The sequence below is a fragment of the Oncorhynchus keta genome, chromosome 4, assembly GCF_023373465.1.
Source record: "Oncorhynchus keta strain PuntledgeMale-10-30-2019 chromosome 4, Oket_V2, whole genome shotgun sequence".
NCBI lineage: Eukaryota > Metazoa > Chordata > Actinopteri > Salmoniformes > Salmonidae > Oncorhynchus > Oncorhynchus keta.
In genome coordinates this window covers 9884338-9904190 of record NC_068424.1, presented here as the reverse complement: position 1 = coordinate 9904190, position 19853 = coordinate 9884338, and the positions used below count along the sequence as shown (strand labels likewise).

At 47.1% G+C, this 19853-nt stretch overlaps 2 protein-coding genes across 8 annotated transcripts in view; one reads left to right on the top strand and one right to left on the bottom strand.

The window, feature by feature from the left end:
* The window catches only part of LOC118378312 (rho guanine nucleotide exchange factor 4-like), a 101569-nt gene extending 100473 nt beyond the window's left edge, over nucleotides 1–1096 (top strand). For all 6 annotated transcript variants that reach the window (XM_052499809.1, XM_052499807.1, XM_052499845.1 and 3 more), the window contains one exon: nucleotides 384–1096. In XM_052499809.1, coding sequence (XP_052355769.1) covers nucleotides 384–541 — 158 coding nt within the window. In that variant the 3' untranslated portion in view covers nucleotides 542–1096. The remainder of the gene's footprint in view (nucleotides 1–383) is intronic.
* Nucleotides 1097–10290: 9194 nt separating this feature from the next.
* Nucleotides 10291–19575, bottom strand: LOC118374661 (myelin-associated neurite-outgrowth inhibitor-like). Of its 2 annotated transcripts, none has more exons than XM_052499794.1 (7): nucleotides 19416–19575; nucleotides 17549–17643; nucleotides 17312–17398; nucleotides 16421–16563; nucleotides 14015–14201; nucleotides 13757–13878; nucleotides 10291–11910 (listed from the first exon to the last, which is right to left on the bottom strand). In XM_052499794.1, exons 2-6 carry the CDS (start codon nucleotides 17622–17624, stop codon nucleotides 13769–13771), a joined length of 603 nt encoding a protein of 200 aa, XP_052355754.1. In that variant the 5' UTR covers nucleotides 17625–17643; nucleotides 19416–19575; the 3' UTR covers nucleotides 10291–11910; nucleotides 13757–13768. The 2 variants fall into 2 exon arrangements, with proteins under 2 accessions (XP_052355754.1, XP_052355759.1); XM_052499799.1 differs by lacking the exon at nucleotides 10291–11910 and adding an exon at nucleotides 13491–13591.
* Nucleotides 19576–19853: the final 278 nt, after the last annotated feature.

The following is a 19853-nucleotide window of genomic DNA, read 5'->3' as shown; positions in this document are numbered from 1 at the left end:
GCAGTGACCCTTAGATTACTAACCCCCCCTTCTGTTCTCCTCTCCCCAGCAGTGACCCTTAGATTACTAACCCCCCTCTGTTCTCCTCTCCCCAGCGTTGACCCTTAGATTACTAACCCCCCTCTGTTCTCCTCTCCCCAGCGTTGACCCTTAGATTACTAACCCCCCCCCTCTGTTCTCCTCTCCCCAGCGGTGACCCTTAGATTACTAACCCCCTTCTGTTCTCCTCTCCCCAGCGTTGACCCTTAGATTACTAACCCCCCCCTTCTGTTCTCCTCTCCCCAGCGGTGACCCTTAGATTACTAACCCCCCCCTTCTGTTCTCCTCTCCCCAGCGGTGACCCTTAGATTACTAACCCCCCCCCTCTGTTCTCCTCTCCCCAGCGGTGACACGGCCATATTGTGACTTCCTGCTCCGTCAGAAGCAGCCATCTCTGCCCAGCAGCGTTCCCCAGCAGCAGGTCTTCATGCTGGCTGAGCCCAAACGAAAGGCAACCACCTTCTGGCAAAACATCGGCAGACTGACGCCTTTCAAGAAGTGAACTGCCAAAGTAGAGGAGAGCTCTCTGCTCGTGCCTGAACTTAACTTTTTATGCCAGATGCTCTTTTTTATTATTATATATATATATACATAATCCTATCCTAATTGAAATACTGATATCGTGAAAGATTATTACGATGATATTTTTTTCTTTGGAGAAAGCACTTTATAGGTTGGTTACAATTAGTTAGACTTGGGAATGGTTCTTCCGGACATTGTGTGTATATATACACGTTGGGAGACCGTCACGAGGACTGTTATACCTGCTACTGCAACCAACAACCGATTGGTTCCACTACTGCTGCGTGATCATGTGACTGACTGCCGATGAGGCTCCTCTTTATGAAAGACGTTGCCTGGCGACAGCAAAATGTGACATTTTTTCCCCCCCATTGTTTTTGTTTTCTGACTAAATGCCAACTGTCCACAATGCCAGAAACATGTTACTTTTGCATTTAAGTTTCTTTCTGGAAAAACAAAAAGGTGAAAATTGTGATAAAGGTTTATTGTACTTCTTTCTGTACAAAAAAAAATTACAAAAAAATGTTTTCCTGGTTTATTTTAATTATTTAATAAGACTTGATAGTTCACACGCCTAACCTTTGAACTTTCCCAAACTCGGTCCTCTGGACCCCAAGGGGTGCACATTTTGGTTTTTGCCCCTAAAACTACACAGCTGATTCAAATGGTCAAAGCTGGATGATTATCTGAATCAGTGGTGTAGTGCTAGGGGGAACAAAAACGAAACATGTACCCCTTGGGGACTGAGTTTGGGATCCCTGCCTTACCCTGCGCGTCATTACCTTCTTTATGGAAGTACCATCTGAAGAGTGTACGGATGCTTTGAAACACACAGTATGAAGAGTACTGTTTTACCTTTATAAACCCCTACATTTACATTCATTTAGCAACACATTTTGGGATTCTACATGTACGGTATTCTCAAAATGAGGCTGGATTGAAGAGGTGCACTTTTGTTCCCCATTGGAACGCTGTCTGTGACACCTTCCAGAAGTGTTCATTTACAGGTGAATATTCAGGGTTTCTGGCAAGACAAAGTTGTCCGTTGTGACCAAAAAATAAATGTGTGTTCACGCTGATGAGGAGACTACAGGGAGCTTGTATTCCTGCTGATGAGGAGACTACAGGGAGCTTTTATTCCTGTTGATGAGGAGACTACAGGGAGCTTGTATTCCTGCTGATGAGGAGACTACAGGCAGCTTGTATTCCTGTTGATGAGGAGACTACAGGGAGCTTGTATTCCTGCTGATGAGGAGACTACAGGGAGCTTGTATTCCTGTTGATGAGGAGACTACAGGGAGCTTGTATTCCTGTTGATGAGGAGACTACAGGGAGCTTGTATTCCTGTTGATGAGGAGACTACAGGGAGCTTGTATTCCTGTTGATGAGGAGACTACAGGAAGCTTGTATTCCCGTTGATGAGGAGACTACAGGGAGCTTGTATTCCTGTTGATGAGGAGACTACAGGGAGCTTGTATTCCTGCTGATGAAGAGACTACAGGGAGCTTGTATTCCTGTTGATGAGGAGACTACAGGGAGCTTATATTCCTGTTGATGAAGAGACTACAGGGAGCTTGTATTCCTGTTGATGAGGAAACTACTACTAGCCTGCCACAGCAGTAAACTAGCTAGCCACAGTGGTCAACTAGCTAGCCACAGCGGTCAACTAGCTAGCCACAGCGGTCAACTAGCTAGCCATAGCGGTCAACTAGCTAGCCACAGTGGTCAACTAGCTAGCCACAGCAGTAAACTAGCTAGCCACAGTGGTCAACTAGCTAGCCACAGCGGTCAACTAGCTAGCCACAGTGGTCAACTAGCTAGCCACAGCGGTCAACTAGCTAGCCACAGCGGTCAACTAGCTAGCCACAGCAGTCAACTAGCTAGCCACAGTGGTCACCTAGCTAGCCACAGCGGTCAAATAGCTAGCCAGAGAGGTCAACTAGCCTGCCACAGCAGTAAACTAGCTAGCCACAGCGGTCAACTAGCTAGCCACAGTGGTCAACTAGCTAGCCACAGCGGTCAACTAGCTAGCCACAGCGGTCAACTAGCTAGCCACAGTGGTCAACTAGCTAGCCACAGCAGTAAACTAGCTAGCCACAGTGGTCAACTAGCTAGCCACAGCGGTCAACTAGCTAGCCAGAGAGGTCAACTAGCCTGCCACAGCAGTAAACTAGCTAGCCACAGCGGTCAACTAGCTAGCCACAGTGGTCAACTAGCTAGCCACAGCGGTCAACTAGCTAGCCAGAGTGGTCAACTAGCTAGCCACAGCGGTCAACTAGCTAGCCAGAGTGGTCAACTAGCCTGCCACAGCAGTAAACTTGCTAGCCACAGTGGTCACCTACAAAGGTGGTTTGAAATGTGGCATGAAATATCCGATTCCATGTACTTTTAGGCTCTTCAGACAGCAGAAAAATGTAATATTCGAATCAGATATGCAAAAAAATGTGGATTTGAATCACTTCAAACTGACAATGTGAACAAGGCTTATTGACTGACAAAGGTGCGTACACCATCTATTAACTCTGGGGTGTGAAGACATCCACAAAATCAAGACATCTTCATTTTTTTTGTTTTTCATTTAATTTGAAATATGTTCTAGAACTTTCTTTCACTTTGAACATGCAGTAGTAGTAGATGGTGTAGCTCTAAATTAAAAAAAAGAGAGAAATTCAAACCCTTTTTAGATGACATTTTAAGACGGCAAAATGTCAACATTGTGCACGTGGTTTGTAGACTTTTCCGAGACACTGGAGCTGGACATTTAGTATATATATATATATTCACACAAAATAGTATTACCATGATCCTCCCATTCACACGTTCAGACATCGCAGTGATGCTGAAGGCAGATATTTAAGAAGTAAAGTCCATCTGCAGCAAGCCTCAAACGAAGGAATCCACCTGGAGCAAGTAGACGTAGGCTTCAGAGGACATCGCTCGGTGTTATCGTAAAACACCACGAACCCCATCGCTCGGTGTTACCGTAAAACACCACGAACCCCATCGCTCGGTGTTATCGTAAAACACCACGAACCCCATCGCTCGGTGTTATCGTAAAACACCACGAACCGCACCGCTCGGTGTTATCGTAAAACACCACGAACCCCATCGCTCGGTGTTATCGTAAAACACCACGAACCGCACCGCTCGGTGTTATCGTAAAACACCACGAACCCCATCGCTCGGTGTTATCGTAAATCACCACATCACCTCGGACCCCATCGCTCGGTGTTATCGTAAATCACCACATCGCCTCGGACCCCATCGCTCGGTGTTATCGTAAATCACCACATCGCCTCAAACCCCATCGCTCGGTGTTATCGTAAATCACCACATCGCCTCGGACCCCATCGCTCGGTGTTATCGTAAATCACCACATCACCTCGGACCCCATCGCTCGGTGTTATCGTAAATCACCACATCACCTCGCAACCCATCGCTCGGTGTTATCGTAAATCACCACATCACTCGACCCCATCGCTCGGTGTTATCGTAAAACACCACATCACCTCGGACCCCATCGCTCGGTGTTATCGTAAATCACCACATCACCTCGGACCCCATCGCTCGGTGTTATCGTAAATCACCACATCACCTCGGACCCCATCGCTCGGTGTTATCGTAAATCACCACATCACCTCGAACCCCATCGCTCGGTGTTATCGTAAATCACCACATCATCAACCCCATCGCTCGGTGTTATCGTAAACACCACATCACCTCGGACCCCATCGCTCGGGTGTTATCGTAAATCACCACATCACTCGGACCCCATCGCTCGGTGTTATCGTAAATCACCACATCACCTCGGACCCCATCGCTCGGTGTTATCGTAAATCACCACATCACCTCGGACCCCATCGCTCGGTGTTATCGTAAATCACCACATCACCTCGGACCCCATCGCTCGGTGTTATCGTAAATCACCACATCACCTCGGACCCCTCGGTGTTATCGTAAATCACCACATCACCTCGGACCCCATCGCTCGGTGTTATCGTAAATCACCACATCACCTCGGACCCCATCGCTCGGTGTTATCGTAAATCACCTCGGACCCCATCGCTCGGTGTTATCGTAAATCACCACATCACCTCGGACCCCATCGCTCGGTGTTATCGTAAATCACCACATCACCTCGGACCCCATCGCTCGGTGTTATCGTAAATCACCACATCACCTCGGACCCCATCGCTCGGTGTTATCGTAAATCACCACATCACCTCGGACCCCATCGCTCGGTGTTATCGTAAATCACCTCGGACCCCATCGCTCGGTGTTATCGTAAATCACCACATCACCTCGGACCCCATCGCTCGGTGTTATCGTAAATCACCACATCACCTCGGACCCCATCGCTCGGTGTTATCGTAAATCACCACATCACCTCGGACCCCATCGCTCGGTGTTATCGTAAATCACCACATCACCTCGGACCCCATCGCTCGGTGTTATCGTAAATCACCACATCACCTCGAACCCCATCGCTCGGTGTTATCGTAAATCACCACATCACCTCGACCCCATCGCTCGGTGTTATCGTAAATCACCACATCACTCCATCGCTCGGTGTTATCGTAAACCCCATCACCTCGGACCCCATCGCTCGGTGTTATCGTAAATCACCACATCACCTCGGACCCCATCGCTCGGTGTTATCGTAAATCACCCACATCACCTCGTGACCCCATCGCTCGGTGTTATCGTAAATCACCACATCACCTCGGACCCCATCGCTCGGTGTTATCGTAAATCACCACATCACCTCGGACCCCATCGCTCGGTGTTATCGTAAATCACCACATCACCTCGGACCCCATCGCTCGGTGTTATCGTAAATCACCACATCACCTCGGACCCCATCGCTCGGTGTTATCGTAAATCACCACATCACCTCGGACCCCATCGCTCGGTGTTATCGTAAATCACCACATCACCTCGGACCCCATCGCTCGGTGTTATCGTAAATCACCACATCACCTCGGACCCCATCGCTCGGTGTTATCGTAAATCACCACATCACCTCGAACCCCATCGCTCGGTGTTATCGTAAATCACCACATCACCTCGGACCCCATCGCTCGGTGTTATCGTAAATCACCACATCACCTCGGACCCCATCGCTCGGTGTTATCGTAAATCACCACATCACCTCGGACCCCATCGCTCGGTGTTATCGTAAATCACCACATCACCTCGGACCCCATCGCTCGGTGTTATCGTAAATCACCACATCACCTCGGACCCCATCGCTCGGTGTTATCGTAAATCACCACATCACCTCGGACCCCATCGCTCGGTGTTATCGTAAATCACCACATCACCTCGGACCCCATCGCTCGGTGTTATCGTAAATCACCACATCACCTCGGACCCCATCGCTCGGTGTTATCGTAAATCACCACATCACCTCGGACCCCATCGCTCGGTGTTATCGTAAATCACCACATCACCTCGGACCCCATCGCTCGGTGTTATCGTAAATCACCTCGGACCCCATCGCTCGGTGTTATCGTAAATCACCACATCACCTCGGACCCCATCGCTCGGTGTTATCGTAAATCACCACATCACCTCGGACCCCATCGCTCGGTGTTATCGTAAATCACCACATCACCTCGGACCCCATCGCTCGGTGTTATCGTAAATCACCACATCACCTCGGACCCCATCGCTCGGTGTTATCGTAAATCACCACATCACCCGGACCCCATCCTCGGTGTTATCGTAAATCACCACATCGACCCTCGGTGTTATCGTAAATCACCACATCACCTCGGACCCCATCGCTCGGTGTTATCGTAAATCACCACATCACCTCGGACCCCATCGCTCGGTGTTATCGTAAATCACCACATCACCTCGGACCCCATCGCTCGGTGTTATCGTCAAATCACCACATCACCTCGGACCCCATCGCTCGGTGTTATCGTAAATCACCACATCACCTCGGACCCCATCGCTCGGTGTTATCGTAAATCACCACATCACCTCGGACCCCATCGCTCGGTGTTATCGTAAATCACCACATCACCTCGGACCCCATCGCTCGGTGTTATCGTAAATCACCACATCACCTCGGACCCCATCGCTCGGTGTTATCGTAAATCACCACATCACCTCGGACCCCATCGCTCGGTGTTATCGTAAATCACCACATCACCTCGGACCCCATCGCTCGGTGTTATCGTAAATCACCACATCACCTCGGACCCCATCGCTCGGTGTTATCGTAAATCACCACATCACCTCGACCCCATCGCTCGGTGTTATCGTAAATCACCACATCACCTCGGACCCCATCGCTCGGTGTTATCGTAAATCACCACATCACCTCGGACCCCATCGCTCGGTGTTATCGTAAATCACCACATCACCTCGGACCCCATCGCTCGGTGTTATCGTAAATCACCACATCACGGACCCCATCATCACCTCGGACCCCATCGGTGTTATCGTAAATCACCACATCACCTCGGACCCCATCGCTCGGTGTTATCGTAAATCACCACATCACCTCGGACCCCATCGCTCGGTGTTATCGTAAATCACCACATCACCTCGGACCCCATCGCTCGGTGTTATCGTAAATCACCACATCACCTCGGACCCCATCGCTCGGTGTTATCGTAAATCACCACATCACCTCGGACCCCATCGCTCGGTGTTATCGTAAATCACCACATCACCTCGGACCCCATCGCTCGGTGTTATCGTAAATCACCACATCACCTCGGACCCCATCGCTCGGTGTTATCGTAAATCACCACATCACCTCGGACCCCATCGCTCGGTGTTATCGTAAATCACCTCATCACCTGACCCCATCGCTCGGTGTTATCGTAAATCACCACATCACCTCGGACCCCATCGCTCGGTGTTATCGTAAATCACCACATCACCTCGGACCCCATCGCTCGGTGTTATCGTAAATCACCACATCACCTCGACCCCATCGCCGGTGTTATCGTAAATCACCACATCACCTCGGACCCCATCGCTCGGTGTTATCGTAAATCACCACATCACCTCGGACCCCATCGCTCGGTGTTATCGTAAATCACCATCATCACCTCGGACCCCATCGCTCGGTGTTATCGTAAATCACCACATCACCTCGGACCCCATCGCTCGGTGTTATCGTAAATCACCACATCACCTCGGACCCCATCGCTCGGTGTTATCGTAAATCACCACATCACCTCGGACCCCATCGCTCGGTGTTATCGTAAATCACCACATCACCTCGGACCCCATCGTAAATCACCACATCACCTCGACCCCATCGCTCGGTGTTATCGTAAATCACCACATCACCTCGAACCCCATCGCTCGGTGTTATCGTAAATCACCACATCACCTCGGACCCCATCGCTCGGTGTTATCGTAAATCACCACATCACCTCGGACCCCATCGCTCGGTGTTATCGTAAATCACCTCGTGACCCCATCGCTCGGTGTTATCGTAAATCACCACATCACCTCGGACCCCATCGCTCGGTGTTATCGTAAATCACCACATCACCTCGGACCCCATCGCTCGGTGTTATCGTAAATCACCACATCACCTCGGACCCCATCGCTCGGTGTTATCGTAAATCACCTCGGACCCCCTCGGTGTTATCGTAAATCACCACATCACCTCGGACCCCATCGCTCGGTGTTATCGTAAATCACCACATCACCTCGGACCCCATCGCTCGGTGTTATCGTAAATCACCACATCACCTCGGACCCCATCGCTCGGTGTTATCGTAAATCACCACATCACCTGACCCCATCGCTCGGTGTTATCGTAAATCACCACATCACCTCGTGTTACCCCATCGCTCGGTGTTATCGTAAATCACCACATCACCTCGGACCCCATCGCTCGGTGTTATCGTAAATCACCACATCACCTCGGACCCCATCGCTCGGTGTTATCGTAAATCACCACATCACCTCGGACCCCATCGCTCGGTGTTATCGTAAATCACCACATCACTCGGTGTTATCGATCACCCATCATCGACCCCATCGGTGTTATCGTAAATCACCACATCACCTCGGACCCCATCGCTCGGTGTTATCGTAAATCACCACATCACCTCGAACCCCATCGCTCGGTGTTATCGTAAATCACCACATCACCTCGGACCCCATCGCTCGGTGTTATCGTAAATCACCACATCACCTCGGACCCCATCGCTCGGTGTTATCGTAAATCACCACATCACCTCGGACCCCATCGCTCGGTGTTATCGTAAATCACCACATCACCTCGGACCCCATCGCTCGGTGTTATCGTAAATCACCACATCACCTCGACCCCATCGCTCGGTGTTATCGTAAATCACCACATCACCTCGGACCCCATCGCTCGGTGTTATCGTAAATCACCACATCACCTCGGACCCCATCGCTCGGTGTTATCGTAAATCACCACATCACCTCGGACCCCATCGCTCGGTGTTATCGTAAATCACCACATCACCTCGAACCCCATCGCTCGGTGTTATCGTAAATCACCACATCACCTCGGACCCCATCGCTCGGTGTGTAAATCACCACATTATCTCGGTGTTATCGTAAATCACCACATCACCTCGGACCCCATCGCTCGGTGTTATCGTAAATCACCACATCACCTCGGACCCCATCGCTCGGTGTTATCGTAAATCACCACATCACCTCGGACCCCATCGCTCGGTGTTATCGTAAATCACCACATCACCTCGGACCCCATCGCTCGGTGTTATCGTAAATCACCACATCACCTCGGACCCCATCGCTCGGTGTTATCGTAAATCACCACATCACCTCGGACCCCATCGCTCGGTGTTATCGTAAATCACCACATCACCTCGGACCCCATCGCTCGGTGTTATCGTAAATCACCACATCACCTCGGACCCCATCGCTCGGTGTTATCGTAAATCACCACATCACCTCGGACCCCATCGCTCGGTGTTATCGTAAATCACCACATCACCTCGGACCCCATCGCTCGGTGTTATCGTAAATCACCACATCACCTCGGACCCCATCGCTCGGTGTTATCGTAAATCACCACATCACCTCGGACCCCATCGCTCGGTGTTATCGTAAATCACCACATCACCTCACCCCATCGCTCGGTGTTATCGTAAATCACCACATCACCTCGGACCCCATCGCTCGGTGTTATCGTAAATCACCACATCACCTCGGACCCCATCGCTCGGTGTTATCGTAAATCACCACATCACCTCGGACCCCATCGCTCGGTGTTATCGTAAATCACCACATCACCTCGGACCCCATCGCTCGGTGTTATCGTAAATCACCACATCACCTCGGACCCCATCGCTCGGTGTTATCGTAAATCACCACATCACCTCGGACCCCATCGCTCGGTGTTATCGTAAATCACCACATCACCTCGGACCCCATCGCTCGGTGTTATCGTAAATCACCACATCACCTCGGACCCCATCGCTCGGTGTTATCGTAAATCACCACATCACCTCGGACCCCATCGCTCGGTGTTATCGTAAATCACCACATCACCTCGGACCCCATCGCTCGGTGTTATCGTAAATCACCACATCACCTCGGACCCCATCGCTCGGTGTTATCGTAAATCACCACATCACCTCGGACCCCATCGCTCGGTGTTATCGTAAATCACCACATCACCCTTGGATCCCCAAAGATGTGCAGGTGACATGATTCAATGAAATGGTTAAATAAAAAAACCTTGACAAATCCTCATAATAGTATTTATTTTGTAGTCTTTCTCGACAACCCAAAAACACATTACAAAACAGATTCAGTAACTGAGGTGACTTAGATTAGATAGACGAGTGACTCAGACAATGATATAAATCGGGTGAGTTCTGGTGGAGTCTTGAGGTAACTTGGGAGAGACATCTCACTTCAGTTAAGTACTGGCTTCCTTAAAACTGTGTCTCAAATAAGAATTTAATGTGTCTTCTCTTCCAGTAGTGCTTAGAAAATTATAATACACTTAATAATTTAATAAAGTCTCAAACCTGTTGAAAATGTCTCAGGTTAGCATTGATTTTAAAAGTTTGTGGCTCTTGGTGTGCTTAAGCCCAAACCAATGACATAAAGGAATCAGTAGACATGTTCAGGTATGATACATACATAAATACATGCAACGTTTTCAGTAGTTTAAACCTCTGAAAATAGAATTATACACAATCACTCATTGTCTGCAGGACTGAGTCCAAGTAGTTGTCAATAGAGGACTTTCCTTTGCGACCAGTAATAGATCACATGTCACAACAGGTCATTCTGCTGTCATGATGTTGGGGATCTTAGGACAGATGGTCCAAAAGGAAATGATCTGATTAAGACCGTTGGAACTTCTACATGGAACTCTGTGTCCACAACATCTCCCAATGGGCGAAGAGTGTGGAGAATGATTTAGTGTTGGAATGGACACAGAGGTACAAAACTCAACAGCAACAAAAAAATATGAATTTTCCCAAACTACAAAAAAAAAAAAAAAAAAAAACATTGGCCCAACAGACAAAAATGTCGACACAGCTTCATCTAGGGAAATAATACTCTGCCAGCAACGTTACTAAAAATAAGTCAAAATAAAAATCCGCACGGCTTTGAGCAGTAATCCTAAAGCTGGAGTCGTTAATGGTGAAACGGCCATATCCATTTGTGATATTACCACTGCAAAACAACCAACATTGTTGTTCCCCCTCTGACACGAGGAACACAAAACATACTGCACATAACAGTGGTGGGGCAGCCAGTGGCACCGTCCCCCCTACTGAGGATTCCATCTTTAAGTTTGTATGAAACTAACCCCTCCCCCCTTTCTTATTTAAGGTTTCAAATTAAGACACGATATCAGTGCTAAAACAATTGCAGTTCTTATTCTTAGTTCCTTTAGATTCAATCTTTTTGGTGATTTTGCACGTCTCAGGTAGATTGAGCGAGCGTTATTTAGCATACACACACACGCGCGCATTTACCTCGATATGGATCCCAAAAATAAAAAACTCATCCAAACTCTCTTAACGACTTAAAATAGTTAACTACACATTTCTAAAGACAGTCCACAAAACACAAGTTTGCATGGAGGAGACTTCCAGTAGCCATCTGACGGAAGATATGCAGCAGAGTGAGCGAAGGATTCTGGGATAGCGTTAATCCAAACAGGAACAGTCAGGAGTGGGAAGATTCTCGTCATCCCGTTCTGAACAGACCTGTTGATGGATGGTTAGGATTCAGATTCGCATCACGCCTATACAAAGGAAGGAAGAACAGCTGAAGGGGGTCATCATCATCATCAGCTGTAGCACACTGGACGGGAGTGTCAATGCATATCTACCATCTTCTGACCTGAAGAGAAGCAGAGGAAAAGTTGATTAATACACAGTAATACTGATTGTTTGTTTTCCTGCACATAAAATGTCCATTATTGACCACTGCCTTTAATATGGTAACAAGCAGACCACCCTTCCTGTAACAAGTAGACCACCCTTCCTGTAACAAGTAGACCACCCTTCCTGTGACAAGTAGACCACCCTTCCTGTAACAAGTAGACCACCCTTCCTGTGACAAGTAGACCACCCTTCCTGTGACAAGTAGACCACCCTTCCTGTGACAAGTAGGCCACCCTTCCTGTGACAAGTAGACCACCCTTCCTGTGACAAGTAGACCACCCTTCCTGTGACAAGTAGACCACCCTTCCTGTGACAAGTAGGCCACCCTTCCTGTGACAAGTAGGCCACCCTTCCTGTGACAAGTAGACCACCCTTCCTGTAACAAGTAGACCACCCTTCCTGTGACAAGTAGACCACCCTTCCTGTGACAAGTAGACCACCCTTCCTGTGACAACCCTTTAAAATGGTAACAAGTAGACCACCCTTCCTGTGACAAGTAGACCACCCTTCCTGTGACAAGTAGACCACCCTTCCTGTGACAAGTAGACCACCCTTCCTGTGACAAGTAGACAACCCTTCCTGTGACAAGTAGACCACCCTTCCTGTGACAAGTAGACCACCCTTCCTGTGACAAGTAGACCACCCTTCCTGTGACAAGTAGACCACCCTTCCTGTGACAAGCCTTTAAAATGGTAACAAGTAGACCACCCTTCCTGTAACAAGTAGACACCCTTCCTGTAACAAGTAGACAACCCTTCCTGTGACAACCCTTTAAAATGGTAACAAGTAGACCACCCTTCCTGTAACAAGTAGACCACCCTTCCTGTGACAACCCTTCCTGTGACAAGTAGACAACCCTTCCTGTGACAACCCTTTAAAATGGTAACAAGTAGACCACCCTTCCTGTGACAAGTAGACCACCCTTCCTGTGACAAGCCTTTAAAATGGTAACAAGTAGACCACCCTTCCTGTGACAAGTAGACCACCCTTCCTGTGACAAGTAGACCACCCTTCCTGTGACAAGCCTTTAAAATGGTAACAAGTAGACCACCCTTCCTGTGACAAGTAGACCACCCTTCCTGTGACAAGTAGACCACCCTTCCTGTGACAAGTAGACCACCCTTCCTGTGACAAGTAGACCACCCTTCCTGTAACAAGTAGACCACCCTTCCTGTGACAAGTAGACCACCCTTCCTGTGACAAGTAGACCACCCTTCCTGTGACAAGTAGACCACCCTTCCTGTAACAAGTAGACCACCCTTCCTGTGACAAGTAGACCACCCTTCCTGTGACAAGTAGACCACCCTTCCTGTGACAACCCTTTAAAATGGTAACAAGTAGACCACCCTTCCTGTGACAAGTAGACCACCCTTCCTGTGACAATTAGACCACCCTTCCTGTAACAAGTAGACCACCCTTCCTGTGACAAGTAGACCACCCTTCCTGTGACAACCCTTTAAAATGGTAACAAGTAGGCCACCCTTCCTGTGACAATTAGACCACCCTTCCTGTGACAATTAGACCACCCTTCCTGTAACAAGTAGACCACCCTTCCTGTGACAAGTAGACCACCCTTCCTGTGACAAGTAGACCACCCTTCCTGTGACAAGTAGACCACCCTTCCTGTATTTTCCTGCCTGAAAAGTAAAAAAAAAAAAAAGTGATTTTATAACTATAAAATGATCAATTTTCTATGCTCTTGTATTTCCATGTGTTCGGTGTCAGTGGTCAGTGTTTGTCCCAGGCAGATTGACCAGAGAGAGCATGATATGGGTGACACGGAGGACGTATTCACTACTCACAGTGCCATCACTTCACCACTGGGGGGGCACATAGCTGTAGGTGGGCGTGCCTGGGTGTCGGTATGTGGGCATCGCGACTTGGTGGGGGGCGAGGGGATTCGGGGAGTGCGTCAACAATGTTCCTGGAGAAGGGAGGGAGGAGGGAAAGGTCAGGAATTTAGACAAAAGCAAAACCATTTCTTCATCCTCGTCAAAGATTTGTACGCTGTGTAGAGACAGGATAGTATAAAAAAAAAAGAGGAAAATAATGGAACTCACCAGCTGACATGGCCATAGTGGTCCCTGCTACCATCCCCATGGCAACACCATTGTGGGGGCGAGGCGGGTGGTGCATGGGCGGGGCATACATGGCTGCTGGCAACCCATTGGGCTGGACCACTGTAGTGTGATGTATGACATGGGGCGGGGCTGCGTACAGAGGCTGTGTGTAGTAAGTGCCTTGATGCTTAGAGAGAGAGAGAGAGAGATCTCACGTCAGTACCTCAGAGAGAGAGAGAGATCTCATGCCAATACCTCAGAGAGAGAGGGAGAGATCTCACGTCAATACCTCAGAGAGAGAGAGATCTCACGTCAATACCTCAGAGAGAGAGAGAGATCTCACGTCAATACCTCAGAGAGAGAGAGATCTCACGTCAATACCTCAGAGAGAGAGAGAGATCTCACGTCAATACCTCAGAGAGAGAGAGAGATCTCACGTCAGTACCTCAGAGAGAGAGAGATCTCACGTCAGTACCTCAGAGAGTGAGAGAGAGAGAGATCTCACGTCAATACCTCAGAGAGAGAGAGATCTCACGTCAGTACCTCAGAGAGAGAGAGAGATCTCACGTCAATACCTCAGAGAGAGAGAGAGATCTCACGTCAGTACCTCAGAGAGAGAGAGAGAGAGATCTCACGTCAGTACCTCAGAGAGAGAGAGAGAGAGCGATCTCACGTCAGTACCTCAGAGAGAGAGAGAGATCTCACGTCAGTACCTCAGAGAGAGAGAGAGATCTCACGTCAATACCTCAGAGAGAGAGAGATCTCACGTCAGTACCTCAGAGAGAGAGAGATCTCACGTCAGTACCTCAGAGAGAGAGATCTCACGTCAGTACCTCAGAGAGAGAGAGAGAGATCTCACGTCAGTACCTCAGAGAGAGATAGAGAGAGATCTCACGTCAGTACCTCAGAGAGAGATAGAGAGAGATCTCACGTCAGTACCTCAGAGAGAGAGAGAGCGAGATCTCACGTCAGTACCTCAGAGAGTGAGAGAGAGAGATCTCACGTCAATACCTCAGAGAGAGAGAGATCTCACGTCAGTACCTCAGAGAGAGAGAGATCTCACGTCAATACCTCAGAGAGAGAGAGATCTCACGTCAGTACCTCAGAGAGAGAGAGAGAGCGATCTCACGTCAGTACCTCAGAGAGAGAGAGAGCGATCTCACGTCAGTACCTCAGAGAGAGAGAGAGATCTCACGTCAGTACCTCAGAGAGAGAGATCTCACGTCAGTACCTCAGAGAGAGAGATCTCACGTCAGTACCTCAGAGAGAGAGAGAGATCTCACGTCAGTACCTCAGAGAGAGAGAGATCTCACGTCAGTACCTCAGAGAGAGAGAGATCTCACGTCAGTACCTCAGAGAGAGAGAGAGATCTCACGCCAGCACCACATTGAGCCAACTACAGCAGCAATATGCAGCAAGCTAATGTGTATGGACCTGATTCAGACCTAGGTAATGGCTGGCTTTCTTAAGCACTTCTCAGTATTTGGTATTCAGACAACTTATTCCGTAGCGTAATGCGCTCAGCAGGAGTGGCTACCTTGCTCGCTCTGAATACATTTACTTTTTAAAATATTCTCTGATCTTGTAGATTATTTAGGGTTTTAGGAAAGTATTTATGAAACCCTTTGGGCTGGGGACGGGGCCCTTCCGGCGTCTCGGGGCGGGTGGGAGTCGAGGGCACCCACTAATGGGAGCGGCCATTCGTATTGTATTGTCTTAATAAAAATGATTATTTAAAGAAATATGGTATATATATTTATGAGAGTCTTTACACAGAGAAGAAAGAAAATGGTGGTTGGATTCATTTGGAAAATTACCACATTCAGTTGTTTAACACACGGTAACGTTGGAAGATTAGTGTATATAGAATTATGATAGGGAGAATAGTGTACAATAGTAGGTTATTTTTATTTAACTAGGCAAGTCAGTTAAGAACAAATCCTTATTTTCAACGACGGCCTAGGAACAGTGGGTTAACTGCCTGTTCAGGGACAGAACGACAGATTGTCAGCTCTGGGGTTTGAACTTGCAACCTTCCGGTTACTAGTCCAACGCTCTAACCACTAGGCTAGCCTGCCCTCTTCTATTGCCTGCACTAACCATGGAACTGTGTGATGTCACAGCCAAGTACTGCGCTAGGTTCAAACTGTTATTGCTTGGCATAGGAGAAATGCTCACTCACAGGGATGCTAACAGATTCATGCACAGTATGAGAAATATCTGGGATCTTTCAATTCGGCTCATGAAACCAACACTTTAACATGTTGCGTTTATATTTTTGTTCAGTACGGTTCTGCAAATAAGCAAAATAATAATAATAATTAGGTTATGTTGTACTACTTCCGATGGTAAAGGTTGATTGGATATGTTGCAGCAGTCTGTAGATGAACTAACGGACTGACTGACCTGAGCGTAGGGGTTCTGTTGGGGGTAGGTGCTTCTCACAGGGTATACTGCTCCAGGGTAAGGGTTGGGAGACGAGGAGTAAGGTGGGCCAGCCCCCGTGGTGGGCGAGCAGGACATTTTGAAAGGAGTGCCCGGAGCGTAACCTATAATAGACATTTCAGATATCATCTGGGGAATTACACATTTGAACAGGAACAAAAACAAACAATTAACACTTCAGGCCTTTTGTCCCAGGGGCTTGTAAAAGGGACTGACTATTGTCCGACTCCTTTCTGAATCGGTACAACACAAAAGAGGGAAGTTTCAGTCAATGGCAAAATATGTGTAGCTCCATGTTTAGCTAAAGGTGATGAAACCCTGGTGTACAGAGTCACAACACAGCGGCTGCTACACTACGTACAAAGACTGCGATTCAGTTAGACTGATTCAATTCAGGTCAGGATTTAGCCTTCAGTAATGTGTTGGGTTCCCATGATCGGCTGCACGTTCCTACCCCCTGCCCAAACTGATGCGGTTCAGCTGGGGTGTACTCACTAGGAACCAAACAGAACGGAGAGGGTCCTACCTGATTTTGTCCAATGGAAACTCAATTGCAACGGTTTGGACTAATGATTAGACCCCCTGGGGGTGTGTTCATTATGGAAAACGTTTAAAAACCAAATGGAAGCAAACAGAGCAGAACATGATTTTCTATTGGATAAATTCAAGTAGATCCCTGTTTCCTTCCATTTGCCTCCGTTCAAGAAATATTTTGCAACGGAACCTGCATAATAAATACACCCCTGGTGAGGTTGGGGGATCAATTCCCACAAGAAATCACATACTACAAATGTATGCACTGACTGTACAGGGGTCGGCTTAGATGCAGCTCTGGGGGGACTGTTACCTTACCTGTGGGGAAGGCTGGGTGGTTGGCTCCAGGGTGGTACATGTTGGGGGCATAGGCAGGGGAGGCTGCATAGCCCACAGGGAATCCAGCTGGGAGGTCACATGTCAAACAAGTGAAGTTCAGAAGCATCAGACAGACATTTAGAGAAGACGCAACACTTATAGAGAGATTTTTTTTTTTCTAAAACTGTGTGTCAACACTACAGGCTCACAAACTGGTTAAGGGGCTCTCTTTCCTACCTGGGTATCCTACTAAATGTCCCTTTTGATTGGCATAGGGGACCCCTGTTGGTGCAGGGCAGTACACTGGGTTCATAATGCACACTGTTCAGATACTGCAACAACCAAGACAAGAAGCAAACATTATAGTGTTATGTTAATGTTAGATACAAAATCTGATACGTTCTTCATTAAAAAACAGTTTTGGAAAAAGTAGCCAATTGTCATACTTGAGTAAAAGTATTTGGTTTTAAATATACTTAAGTATCCAAAGTAAATATCATTACTAAAGTATCAAATGTATAAATCTTTTCAAATTCCTTATAGAAAGAAAACCATGTGTTTAGTCAGTTCAATAGAACATATAAACGTAGGGATAACTAGGGATATTTTCTTGATAAGTGTGTGAATTAGACAATTTTCGTGTCCTGTAAAGCATTCGAAATGTAACGAGCATTTCGCTACACCCGCAATAACATCTGCTAACTATATGTGTATGTGAACAATAACATTTGATTTGAGTACTTTTGGGTGTCAGGGAAAATGTATGGAGTAAAAAGTTCATCATTGTCTTTAGGAATGTAGTGAAGTAAAAGTAAAATTAGTCAAACATATAAATAGTAAAGTAAAGTACAGATACCCCAGAAAACTACTTAAGTAGTACTTTCAAGTAATTTTACTGAAATACTTTACACCACTGTTATAAACAAAAACGTGGCTATAGTAAATGCCATACTGGTTGCTGTCACACAGCATCGCATCGTCCTCCGCAAGCATTACGTTATGAAGCAATACGTTATGAAGCAATACGTTATACGTTATGTCATGACTCGTGATCTGAATCATTATAGCTTCACAAACAAAACTATGTAAAGGAGGTAGCTAGCTAGCAAACCAGTTAAACTAGCCGCAATAGCTAACTATAGTACATAGTGCATTCGGAAAGTATTCAGACCCCTTCACTGTTTACACATTTTGTTACGTTACAACCTTATTCTAAAATGGACACACACACAAAAAAATGCCCCTCATCAATCTACATGGAACAGTATAATAACTCACAACAGCCCATAATGGCAAAGCAAAAACAGTTTTTTAGACATGTTTGCAAATGGATTAAAAAATTAATAAAAATGAAATATCACATTTAAATTTCACCCCCCCTAAAAATCGCTGAGTAACAAAGTCTTCCAATTTTGAGTGTACAATGTAATGTTCAAAGCATACGACCGGTGATTTTTATTAAAACAAATTCCACGCTGGTCATAGAACTAAGCCATGTAAAAAAAACGTAGAATTGCAGTAAATGACCTTAAAAACAGTAACCCCCCTGGGGGGGTTGTGCTAGGGGGCACACACATAGTAAATGTCACTCCAAGCCCTCTTCAAAAGTTGGCAGCCCTGAGCAGCTAGCTAGTATATACACAGATGAATGTTTTTCATAAATCATAAGTAGCCATCATGAGGCACCCTTTTCACTTGACACATTTAGACTATGGGACCCCTGGTCAGAGTAATGGACGTGTATCGATGAACGAACAGCTACAGTAGTGAACCATAGGGCAGCCGAGGTAGAATTCAACACATTACGGTACCGAACTGTTAACACTGACATTATTCCTGTGCTTCTGTCCTGACAAATCCCCATGAAGCGTTTAATTATGGAAACTAACTCATGTGCGTTTATTAATGGGCGATGCAGTAGTTCCACAACAACAAGGGCCGCGGGGTGGCATTGCGTTGGGGCTTCAGTCGCATCTCTCTCCTTGTAGTTAATACTGGCTGTCCCATTCACCCTTCAACCACCTCTTCATATTGTCAATCTTGGCAAATGGTTAAACAATAGATACCAATTGTAATATTAGGAATAGTTTTCAACGTTACTTACGGTTGTAATTTCTCCGTTTCCGACTGCTGTTCTTTAGGCTCAGATGTTAACTTTTGGTTATTGTATTTTTGTTCTCACTGTCTCTGGTTGACGCTGCTGTTTTCTGCTTGGCTCTCACTGCGCACAAACATTCCTCCAGCAACCGGCGTCACTTCCGAGTACATCGAGTCTCCTTTGTGCCCATGTCACATGATGTCGTGCTGCAATAAAAGGTGACTTTCACTTTGCTGTCTCTGGGCAATGATTCTGGGACAGCATATGTATAACATGGTATACGCTATTCTATCATTTATGTAATAGAGTACAGATACTGAGGCATAAGCATCATCTGTCATAAATAATAGCTATGGGGGTGTCTCAATGCATTAATGCATTAGGAATTTGTAGAATATATTATTGTGGAACTTCTGTCGTTTTTGGCAATTGCTCAACAATACG